The sequence below is a fragment of the Spinacia oleracea genome, chromosome 3 (assembly GCF_020520425.1).
Source record: "Spinacia oleracea cultivar Varoflay chromosome 3, BTI_SOV_V1, whole genome shotgun sequence".
Taxonomy (NCBI): domain Eukaryota; kingdom Viridiplantae; phylum Streptophyta; class Magnoliopsida; order Caryophyllales; family Amaranthaceae; genus Spinacia; species Spinacia oleracea.
The window spans coordinates 69453592-69466432 of NC_079489.1; the positions used below are offsets into that span (position 1 = coordinate 69453592).

A 12841-nucleotide genomic window follows, 5' to 3' on the forward strand; every position below is an offset into this window, starting at 1 on the left:
CTTGCCAAAGGGATAGCCAACGAATAGACACTTTCGACTTCTGCTAGCAAATTTGTCACCCTTTGCCCGTTGATTATGAGCAAAACACAATGTTCCAAACACCTTGATTGCATTGTAAGAGGGAGGAGTACCAAATAAGATCTCGTGAGGGGTTTTATTATTTAACAAAGGGGATGGTGTTCGATTTATTAAATGTGCGGCTGCTAAAACCCCTTCGCCCCAAAAATAAATTGGAAGATTTGCCTGAAAACGCAATGCTCTACCCACATTTAAAATATGCTTGTGTTTTCTTTCAACCCTCCCATTTTGTTGGGGAGTACCCACACATGATGTTTGAAACATGATGCCAGTTGCTAAAAAAAATCACGTAAGCAATTGAATTCAGTGCCATTGTCACTTTGCACAACTTTAATCTTTTTGGAAAATTGCCTATCGACCATGGCAACAAAAGACATAAACATTTGAAACACCTCTGTTTTATCAAGTAACAAATAAATCCAAACGGCTCTGGAATAATCATCTACTATAGTAAAAAAATATTGAGCACCACATGAAGACAAATGTTTATAGGAACCCCACAAATCACAATGGATTTTCTCAAAAATTCTAGTAGTTTTAGACTCACTAATCGGAAATTTATCCCTAGAATGCTTAGCACGAAAACATATTTCACATGCTTTATTCAAACTACCCCTACAATTTTGGACAGGAGGAAGTAACTTCACCACTCTTTCAGAAGGATGTCCCATTCTTCTATGCCACAATTCCAAAGTAGATGTGTCACCGGTGACAGAGATATGTTGAACGGAATTTGTTCCCCCGAAGTAGTATAGTCCATCCCTCCTAACACCCGTTCCAATCACCTCCTTCGATCGGTCCTGTATAGCACACATATAAGAATCAAATTGGACAGTACAATGTAAGGCATCATTCATCTGTGAAACCGAAAGCAAATTGCAACTGAATTGAGGGACGTAAAGAACATGAGTGAGAAAAATTTTGTCCGATAGACGCACAGAACCCTCTTGAGTTGCAACTGCAGTGTCACCATTAGGAAGACCAACAGGACAATCAAAAATATCTTTTACATCAATCAACCACGAAGCATCCCCAGTAACATGATGGGTTGCTCCCGTATCAATAATTCATAAACGTTTATCAAACTTACCGGTTAGTCTGTTATCCGGAATTTTAACATTACCAAACATTCCAGTGAGTACTTTCCATTGGTCGGCAGAAAATAATGAGGAGGAATTACTGCTTCCTGCAATGGAAGAAGTTGTTGCATCATTAGGAACACAATCATGATTGGTCGATGCTGCATTAGCACGCACGGACTGCCCCCTCCCACGACCTGCAAATCTGCCTCGGCCTCGGCCTCCATCAGTTTTCATCCTCTCTTCGTACCACTCTGGATAGCCAACTATTTCAAAACAATGGGAGACTTCATGTCCAGTTTTCTTGCAATGTGTACAAGTAAGATGGGATTTGTCCACCCTATCTCCCCTACCACGGCCTCTGCTACTGTCGGTTCGAAGAGCAAAACCCAGAACCTCAGGTGCTCTATCTTCGGTGGGTTGTCGGGCTTTGCGCACCCTTTCCTCCTGGATAACGAGCTGATATGCACGGTTTAATGATGGCAAAGCATCTTGTGATAGAATGTTAGCTCTCGTTTGAGCATAGTAATCAGAATAAAGGCCCATCAGAAATTGGTGTAGCTTCCCATTTTCTCGCCTCTCCTCATGCCTAGAGCCTGCCGTGCAGGAAGTACAACACGCACACTCTATTATTGGTTCGTGATTATGTAGTTCTTCCCACAAGACATTGAGTTTGGCGTAGTAGGCAGCCACGGTCATCGTTTTTGTCTGCTCACACCTCGCGATGGACGAGTGTAGTTGCTGAATACGGGGCCCATTAACAACTGCAAATTGAGCTTTGAGTGTATCCCATAGTCGCTTAACCTCTCTGTATTTTGAGATGGAGGTTTTAACCTCTGGAGTGATTGTATTCATGATCCATGAGATTAACATAGCATTGAGTGCTATCCAATCAGATTGAGTGCAAGGGGGAATTGGTTTTGTGTAGGTTCCATTCAAGAACCCGAATTTACGACGAGCTTCCATCGCCGTTTGTATATCGCTTGCCCAATCATCGTAATTCTCATGATGAAGGCGGGTTGGAGTAATAAAATCTCCGGGCTTATCATTAGGACCGAGATAGAACGGGGAAGAAGGATCAAGTGTTGGTGGTGGCGGCGGCGATTCGTCTCCAGCCATGGTTGTGCCTGTGTGTTTAATTTACCTAGGCTGATACCATGTAAATTAGTTTTGGGCTTAATTGCCTTTGCCTTTCTCATTCATGTCCGTGGCTTTATATTACAAAGAGTTTACTTAAAACTAAACTCTATCTTAAGAAGCAATAATAAATCATATCAATTACAATAATATCTTCCTATCAAATATATTCCAAAATCTCTAAAAATATACCGTCACAAAAACCTTTTATTTCAAGTAAAAAATCCGAAACTGTAAAATTTTTTAAAAAACGGAGGTAGTAGTTATGTACAGGACATCCGGACAGTAAAGTTATATCCATGGATGATGATGATGATGATGATGATATATAGTTGATATCCCACTTGGCCTCAACTCTTGTTGGTAGTTTTGATCGTCAAATTTCTTGATGACTATGTACTTTACCTCCCTATATCAAAGGAAAATTAAGGCTAATTAAATGAAAACATAATGGGACGGAAAAGAAGTGAAACTAAATTTACAAGAAAAAAAAAAACTTACCGAGTTTACGATGGATTAGTAAAACAATTGTGTACATGAGTCCTTAACCCCAAAGTCAGGGATGTGCTGAACAATGTGGAAATCTTCTCCTTGAACCCGTAATCTACTATTGAAACTAGTTGACATACGTCGAATATTCAATGTTTGAATGGTAGTTATAGACTTCAACCCTTGTGGAATTTGTTTTAGACCAGTACAAGAAACGATTGTTAACTTTTTCAAACATGGCATGATCCCATTGTCGATCTGCCATTCCACTAAATTTGGCAGATTAGACAATTTCAGCTCCTCTAGACTGCGAAACATGTTTTCTTTGTTAATAATCCATTTATTCCCCATGAATGAGTCCTTGGATAATCCTAAGAACTTTAAACCAGGAATCTCTCCTATCGCATCCAAGGTCTCCTGTTCCTGAAGATGAGTGTAGTAAAGTTCTAATTTCCAAAGGCTAGATGGAAATTTAAGGGGTAGTTAACGTTGTGGTTTATCTGGTGCTCTACCCATTAACCTTAGCTTTTTTAGTTTAATTTTCCTGCTCAACTTAACTAGGGACTCTGACTCTAATGAGAAGCCATACCAATCCAAAGACAAAGCATAGAGATAATCATACTTCTCGATCACAGGGGAGTCGAATACTGCTTTTAATTTTTCAGGACTTGATATTCCTTGAATATATAGCTTACTAAGTTTACTACTCAATGTTTTCATTTCTTTAAGCATCCAATTTCCTCCTTTTACACCCCACAAGGTTTGTAATTCTTGGAGAGTATCTAACTTCATATCCGCCATTGCGTTGCTCATCATTTCATTTGGAAGGAAAAGATGCCTAAGACGATCCATCTTCCAAAACATATTAGGCAATCTTATCTCGTTATCAATAAAAACATCCCAATAATCAAAGGTCAATAACTTGCGCAATTTCCCAATTGATCTGGGGAGTTGTTGTATGTTTGTAGACCTTATTCCTAGATACCTCAAGTGAAATAAGGTGCCTATTTCTTTTGGTAAGGTGCCATCATAGGTTTTGATTCCATTAATATCTAACACCCTTAGCAGTTTGAACTTCTCAAACCAAAGGGCTAAATCCACAACTCCCTGCTGATTCACTCTGCTACCGTCTTGTTCGCCAACTCCTATTTATTTTCCAGATAGCAGCAGAGATCTAAGGCTTGTGTTGTTCAACGTTAGAGCCGAGCACTTGCTGCATGTACGTGGATAATTAACACAAATGAATTCATTGTATCACTGTATATCAATGTCAATGGTCCAGGTCTAAATTATAAAGTAATTCTTCTACCGATTTTGTTTATGAAATATTAGAAAAAACGGTATCACCATCAAAATATAATGAAAATGTATTAGAACAAAAGTCGAAAATGATCACTTAATTTATGAGTTATGACAAACCTTACAATTAGATACTAATCAGGACTACATAATTTCATATGTTAACTAATGGCTGTGCAGTAAGAAACATAATGAAGAAATACAGGACGTAGTATTCCTGGACATTTACATAAGATATTCTATATCATACTTGGTATATTTCCCGCAAATTTGTTCTCATAGATCATTTCTCCTTTCTTTATACTGGGTCAAAGTGATCAACATGCCATTCAATTATGCCAAATTGAGTATATAAATTAAGTTTCCTACTTGATGACTCCACAATTAAACTATTCTACAGCCTGGCTTGGAAGCAACAACTTGTTATGAACTCGTCATAAGTCATAACGAATGATTTCTCAGAAGTTTCCTACTTGATCAGAAGAGAGTTAAATATTAATCTAGTGCCTTTTGAAAACCAAACATAATTTCAATTCATTTGAATTTGATTTATACTATATGTTTTTTTTAATATGTTGTTAAAAGCAATCTTTGAAAACAATACACCGTGGTTTATCAAAGATGATGAGGCATACAAGTACGTTTTTCCTTATCTTCCATCAATAGTATGAGGATCAAGCTCATTGTTTTCCCTTGTCCTAGAGGATGGGAGCTAATTAAATAGATGACACTATATTAACAACAAATAATACAAGTAAATGAATCGATCAATTAATAATCAGACCCGGGTAGCTAGAAAGCTAGTGAGCAAATAATACGTACCTAGGATTGATTGAAGCTCGGCGTGAGTGAGGTTGATCAGAATTAGAAGAAAATAAGGTTAAGAAGTCCAGCTGCTGCGCTATCATGATACAAATATCCTTCATTATATCATGAAGCCGGAGTGTACTGACTTTCTCAGTGTCAGTCTTGGTCACGACCTGTACCATTGTATGGTTTACAAGCTCCTGCAGAAGCCTTCTTGCTGCATCTTCAGGGGTTTCACTGTTTTGTCCTTGTCCCTTGACAAATCCTTCTGCAATCCACATCCTCTTCAATGTTCCTGCTGAGATACTGGACTCTTCTGCTAAAAGTCCCAAGTAAAGAAAGCATGGTTTCAAGTATATAGGGTGGCAGTTCATAATAACTCAAGGCCAAAACATCATTCACCGGCCCATATATATGAGGACCTTCTTCCCCCTTTAATTGACAAAACACCCTCTCCCATTCCTGAATTGAGTCCTTTCTTTTAAGAAGTCTGGCTAACGCCACTACGGCTAATGGCAGACCTTTACATTTTCTCAACATCTCTGTTGCCAAACCCCGGTATTCCCTATCTAACTTTTTCCCATTATTGTTTCTGGACAATGTTTTAAATAGTCTCCAGCTATCCTCGTCAGTAAGGAACTTGGTCTCATGGAAAACCCACTTTAAAGGGGTGTCTAGCGAGGGGAGACGTCGACTAGTGATTACTATCTTTGAGATATAGTAGCATACACCGGAAGATGTAGAAGATCCATCCTTACAAATTTGGAACAATTCGTTAAGGATCTGTTGAAGGGGTTTCCACTTTCCAGTCCCATACATCATCCAACACCACTAGACACAATTCTGTCTTCAATAGATTCTGGAGGCGTAACTTCTTCTTCATCGTGACTTGTCTGTTGTCACCGGCATCGATTTGATCATGATCAGAACTTTGGGAAGCAACACGGTGGAGGTTATTTGGACTGCGACTACTGCCTGTAATCATTTGTCGTATGAGTTCAGACAACAGAAGTTCCTCATGAGAGGCATCCCACTGTTGAGGAAGCGAGACCCATGCCTTATGCTTGAAGTGATTCTTGACCTCTCCGTTATTGTAAAGGTTCCTAGCTAATGTAGTCTTTCCACTTTCCAGAACCACCAATGCCTACAATTGCAATGACATTCATCACAGACTGCTGCGGGTCTTGTTAAGCTTATGAGCATTGCATTAACTCAGCTTTGAGCATAAGATCATCTCGTGCAAAACAAGCAATTCACATGAGCTGCCATGCTGGCATATTCTGTTATTGTAGCTCCCTTATTTCTAGGAGTTAGTTGTAACAGTTTTTAGTAGCTTCTAGAATTAGCTTAAGCTATAAAAGGCAAGCACCATTGTAATAATTATTCATTCAGTTTTTGATCAATAAACAAAAAACAGCATAAACTCTTTCTTCCAGATTGTTTTTCTTTCCAGATTTTGTCATGGTATCAGAGCAGAATCGAAGATTCTTGGCTCATTTTTTCTGAAAATTCCGCAAAAATTCTTTCTGATTGATTCTGTTCTTCCTGATTCTGATTGCACTGATTTTCTGGTGTTAATAGCAATTTCGAAGTTTAAACTCCAAACTTCTTTCTATATTCCTGATCTTCTGATTCTTAATCCAAAGAGCTACTTCTAAAATGGCTGTTGAAGATTTTGATTCAAGTGCAGAAACCTCAAGACGAAATTCTGTATTGCCTCCTAATCAAGATCCTGCAAGTATCTACTATATTCATCCATCAGACGCAAATTCAACTCAGTTGGTTACATTCAAGTTTAATGGTGAAGGATTTGCTAGCTGGAAGAGGTCAATGCTGCTGGCATTGTCAGCAAAGAATAAGATTGGATTCATTGATGGAAGCTACATCAAACCTGATCCTGGTTCAATGGAGAGTAAGGCTTGGGAAAGGTGCAACGATTTGGTGTGTTCTTTAATTCTAAGTAATCTGGATGATAGGATTGCTAAGAGTGTGATGTTTCTGAAATCAGCCAGAGATGTGTGGACTGATTTAGAAGACAGGTTTGGTTTTGCATCTTTGGCACAGATTTATTCTCTTGAACAAAAGCTAGCTGAAATCACTCAAGGAGATAAGAATATTTCAGAGTTTTTTACTGAAATTAAATCTGTTTGGGATGCAATTGAGGAAGCAAATCCTATGCCATATTGCACATGTAACAACTGCACTTGTAATGTCACTAAGAAGTTTTTTCAGAGGCAACAGGAGAGGATGGTGATGCAATTTATGATGAAGCTTAATGATCAGTTTGCTACTATCAGAGGAAATGTATTAATGGTGCCTACTTTGCCTAAAGTATCTGAGGCATACAGACTGTTTGCTCAAGAAGAAAGACACAAAGAAATTTCACACTCTAACAAACAAGTGGAGACACTGGCCTTTGCAGCTGAAAAGAGACGTTTTGGAGGAGATCATTGGAATAACAACAACAACAAAACATTCAAAACACAGCAGACTGGTGGTGGTTTTCAAACTGGAAACACAAACAGATATGGAAGAACAGGTTCTAGCTATTTTTGCACACACTGTCAAGTGCAAGGACACAGTGTGGATAGATGTTTCAAGATTCATGGTTATCCACCAGGTTTCAAAGGTTCCAGAGATTCTAAAGTAGCTGCACTCTCATCTGGCACTAATTCTGATGTTTGTGCTGAAACACAGACTGTGACTGCTCCCACAATAACAACTGAACAGTACCAGCAACTCTTGGATATGATGTCTAAACAACAACAGCAACAAACTTCTGGAAATCAGACCAATCTTGCTTTGATGGCAGGTATATGCTTACTATCACAATCTAATTCTAAATGGCTGTTAGATAGTGGTGCATCTGACCATTTCTGTCATGATTTGTCTCAATTCACTACCTATAAACCAGTTGACATACAAAACACCTTTATAACCATACCAGATGGAAGTAGAATTCCTGTGACTCATATTGGTTCTGTGGTTTTAAATTCTGACATAACTCTACAGAATGTTTTATATGTTCCAAACTTCAAGTACAACCTTATATCTGTCCACAAATTGTGTCAAGATCTGAAGTGTGAAATTCGATTTACTCATGATCAGTGTTTTGTCTGTTGTCAGAAAGGGAACTTGATTCCTCTTGGTGAAGTGAAATCAGGTCTGTACAATGTGGGAGAATTGCAGCAGAAGAAACAAGAACATGTTTGTAATACAGTTTGTTCTAGTTCTGTAGACAATGCTAAACTTTGGCATTTAAGATTAGGACATCTGCCTTTTAGTCAATTGAAGTTAATAAATCCTAAGTGTGAGGTGAATACTTGTATACAGGATACAATTTGTCAAGTATGTCCTGCTGCTAAATAGACTAGAGTTAGCTTCCCTCACAGTAGTATAAAGACTATTGCTCCTTTTGAGTTGATCCACCTTGATGTATGGGGTCCTCACTCTGTTAAAACACCCTCTGGATGTAATCAATTCTTGACGATTGTAGATGATTACAGCAGATTTACTTGGATACATTTGTTGAAAAATAAGAGTGATTCTGTTATTGTCATGACTGATTTTCTTAATATGGTTCAGACACAGTTTGGAGTCATGGTTAAATGCATTAGGTCTGATAATGCTAAAGAGTTGTGTGAAGGGGAAATGAAGAAACTATGCCTAAAGTTTGGAATTATGAATCAAACTAGCTGTAGTGATACACCACAACAAAATGGGGTGGTAGAAAGGAAACACAAACACCTTTTAGAGACAGCCAGAGCTTTGTACATTCAATCCAAAGTACCAGCTAGGTTTTGGGGTGAATGTGTGTTATGTGCTGCATATCTGATCAATAGGATGCCTTTGCAGTCAATCAATCTTGATACCCCACATTTCAGATTATACAAGAAAACCACTGATTTGTCTCACCTAAGAACATTTGGATGTCTGTGTTATGTATCTACAACCAAAGTAGGGAGAACTAAACTGAATCACAGAGCTACACCATGTGTTTTCTTAGGATATTCCACTTCTCAGAAAGGATACAAGGTTCTAGAACTTGATACAAACAAACTGTTTGTATCAAGGGATGTTCACTTCCATGAAAAACACTTTCCCTTCCACATTTATCACAAACACAGTTCTTCTGATCATCCCTATATCCATGCCATTTATCTACCTGCTGTCACATCACCTGTAATCTTTGATACACCAGATTTTTCTTCCCCAGAAACCACATTTCCCTCACCTAACTCACCTTCATCTAACTCATCTCCTACCATCCAGCAACATCACAGCTCACCAAACACCATATTTCCTTCACCACACTCAACACCTACATACACTCAACCTGTTTCTCCATCTAGTTCAAACAATGATGCTCTTCATCCCTCATCTAGCCCTTCTGATGTTCCTTCTCCACCTGATTCTCACAGACAAGATACTGTTGAGAATGCTTCTACAATTCCACCACCTAGACAGTCTACAAGAACACACAGAAAACCATCATACCTAGACTCATACCAATGCTACTCATCTGTTCTAGATCCAGAATCCATCATCTCTCCACAGTACACTCAACATTGGTGCAATCTGGTTTCTTTTGACACTTTTCCTGCAGAATTTCAGGCTCTCTTGTCACAACTTTGTGATATTACAGAGCCTTTATCCTATGATGAAGCTGTACAACATCCACTATGGGTGGAAGCCATGCAAAAGGAACTCAATGCACTTGATCATAACTTGACATGGGAACTGGTAAAGTTACCTAAAGGAAAAAAGGCAATTGGGTGCAAGTGGGTATTCAAAATCAAGTTGAAATCAACAGGGGCCCTGGAAAGATGTAAAGCAAGACTTGTTGCAAAGGGGTTCAACCAGAAATATGGAATAGATTATGAAGAGACTTTCAGTCCAGTGGTTAAAATGACAACTGTGAGATGCCTGATTGCTGTTGCAGCAAGCAGAAATTGGCCTCTCTATCAGCTAGATGTCAATAATGCATTTCTCCATGGAGATTTGAAAGAAGAGGTGTACATGCAAGTTCCTGAAGGTGTTGATAATCCTGACAATAAAGTGTGCAAGCTACTCAAATCTATTTATGGCTTAAAACAAGCTTCAAGGCAATGGCATGAGAAACTTCTGACTGCTCTTGAAACACAGGGTTTTATTCAATCCAAGCATGATTACAGTCTGTTTATTCATAGAGAACATGGTCATATCAGCATTGCAGCAGTTTATGTTGATGATATCATTCTTACTGGTACAGATCCCAACAAGCTTGCTGCATTGAAAGCTTATTTGCATCAGGAATTTAGCATCAAGGATTTGGGGAAACTTAATTACTTTCTAGGGATTGAAGTTGGTTATTCAACTGAAGGGATCATCCTTAGTCAAAAGAAGTTTACCAAAGAGTTGCTCAGTGATTGTGGTTTTGACATCACAAAGAAGGCCATAACACCACTTCCAGTGAATGTGAAGTTGACATTGTCTGATGGAGAGTTGTATTCTGACACAGAAAAATACAGATCATTGGTTGGGAAACTTAACTTTCTAACCAACACTAGACCTGATTTGTCCTTTGCAGTTCAGTTACTAAGTCAGTTTCTACAACACCCTAGAGTACCTCACATTGCAGCCTTACATCATACATTAAGGTATCTGGCTCACACTGCAGGGCAAGGAATATTGTTGAAAGCTTCAGATAGTATCAGCTTACAAGCCTTTTCAGACTCAGATTGGGCTTCATGTCCAGATTCTAGAAGGTCCATCACTGGTTATGTGTTACTCTTAGGAGGATCACCAGTCTCATGGAAGTCTAAAAAGCAAAACACAGTCTCAAAGTCATCTGCAGAAGCAGAATACAGGGCAATGGCTGCAGCATCAGCTGAAGTAACTTGGTTGGTTAATTTATTAGAGGATATGGGAGTCATCAATCTCAAACCTATTAGTCTCCACTGTGATAATCAGTCAGCCTTGCATATTGCTAGAAACCCAGTTTTTCATGAAAGAACAAAACATATTGAGATTGATTGTCATTTTACTCGTGACAAAGTGTTGGAAGGGCTACTACATCTTGCATACTTGCCTACTGAAAATCAGCTAGCAGATGTGTTTACCAAACCACTTTCTTCTGCACAGTTTCAACAACTACTGTCCAAGATTGGAACATGTGATGTTCCATCTTGAGGGGGACTGTTAAGCTTATGAGCATCCATCTTGAGGGGGACTGTTAAGCTTATGAGCATTGCATTAACTCAGCTTTGAGCATAAGATCATCTCGTGCAAAACAAGCAATTCACATGAGCTGCCATGCTGGCATATTCTGTTATTGTAGCTCCCTTATTTCTAGGAGTTAGTTGTAACAGTTTTTAGTAGCTTCTAGAATTAGCTTAAGCTATAAAAGGCAAGCACCATTGTAATAATTATTCATTCAGTTTTTGATCAATAAACAAAAAACAGCATAAACTCTTTCTTCCAGATTGTTTTTCTTTCCAGATTTTGTCAGGTCTTGGGTTTTCCCAACTAACATTCTAACCAGTCTGTGGACATCAGTGTCAATGCCCACAACAAAATGGTCATCAGCATGGTAATGGGTCTGCTGGAAGAATGCCTGCCCACTACTTACTTGCCCCACCCTTTGATTCTTCTTGGACGATCCTTGAATAATATTCTTACTATTGAGACTGGAAATGATTTCTTCAACTCGTTCCCGGAATCCCCTGAGCTTCTTTATGGCCCGCCGGGCACGGGGTAGATGTCTCAGGGTACTAAATGCCGTGCAATCTGCGTCGGACACTAAGCTATCGACCAAATCCTCGGCTTCATAAGCGATATTTCTCAGCTCTGTAAACCAGGCATCAACCTGCTCGTTGTTGGGCCCTTGTCTATTTCTTTCGGCATGAATCAGGAGCTTCTCTAATACCTTGAGCTTATTGCTCAAGGCTCGTGCTTCAGTTTCCACACTTGAAGCGTCGGAGTCCTCGTCAATGTGTTGGGCAGCAAAGGACACCATTGATTCCGCCATGCTGAATCCAACCAAAAATAAATTCAATTTTTTTTATCAACTAAATGTTTGGGTGGTGAATCCAAAACTTAGCTGCCTCTATTGGCTAACGTTTTATACCAAAAATTAAACAAATAAACGACTACTCCGCATAAGAAGTAGCTATCATGATGTCCTACCCCTCTGTCAGATATAGTCCTCCTTATTTTGCTTTCTATTTTGTGAGACTTTTTTCTTGAATCCTCCATAGGTACTATTTGACTAATCAAGATTCAAGAATAATGTATATTTTATACCACATCGTTATAGATTAGGGTTGCACACCTTGATGGCCTGATATAGAATACCGGAAGATACTTACATACTACCTCCGTTTACGAAAGATCTTAACCTTCTGAAATTTGTGTACAAAGTTGAACAACTTTGACCGTACATTATGGCTATTATATTCTTCAAAATAATCATGTACTGGGTAGTACTACTCGTTCATATATATTAGTGACATTTATCCTCAAATGGAGTCGTCCTGTTTTTGTTTTTGTTCTTGTTAATATAATTTCATGATATTTCTTTTTCACAAAAACTGTTCTCTTCATTTAAAAACTGTGAATTTATGAAGTAGAATATTGTGTACTTATTTGACTCTGAATTGAATCAATCTATAAGCTTTGAACGGAACTTTGAGGAAACAAAGAAAAAACTCTGAATTGAACTCATGTACGTCAACCGATTAGCCCCAAAATTGACAATTTAAATTAAACTCAAGGAACAATTTCAGGACTATTATTAATTTTTATGCGAGGATAAGAATTGGGACTTAATTTATTGGAATCAAGAAGCACGTCATTTGGTTAATGAGTGGTGCAACAAATTAGTGTGATCGTAATCAAACTACAGAAAGACTATTCAAAGTCTCAGTTGGCTTCTATTAAAGAAATAGAATGTTACATTAGCGTGAGTTGGC

At 38.5% G+C, this 12841-nt stretch overlaps 1 protein-coding gene and 1 pseudogene across 1 annotated transcript; both read right to left on the reverse strand.

Moving 5' to 3' along the window:
- Positions 1–484: 484 nt before the first annotated feature.
- LOC110802432 (uncharacterized) lies at positions 485–2700 on the reverse strand. The gene is made up of 2 exons (XM_022007873.2): positions 1169–2700; positions 485–878 (listed from the first exon to the last, which is right to left on the reverse strand). The coding sequence occupies exons 1-2, from the start codon at positions 2274–2276 to the stop codon at positions 844–846; spliced, it is 1143 nt and encodes a 380-aa protein (XP_021863565.1). The 5' UTR covers positions 2277–2700; the 3' UTR covers positions 485–843.
- A 1162-nt stretch (positions 2701–3862) lies between these two features.
- LOC110802552 (putative disease resistance protein At1g58400) lies at positions 3863–6729 on the reverse strand (annotated as a pseudogene).
- Positions 6730–12841: the final 6112 nt, after the last annotated feature.

Bases quoted from the DNA above. Each gene is read 5' to 3' on its own strand.
- LOC110802432 (XM_022007873.2), bottom strand. From the start codon at position 2,276: ATGGCTGGAGACGAATCGCCGCCGCCACCACCAACACTTGATCCTTCT. The intron at 879-1,168 runs GTAAGTTTGATA...TGTGCTATACAG, and splicing joins TCCGGATAACAGACTAACCG to GACCGATCGAAGGAGGTGAT.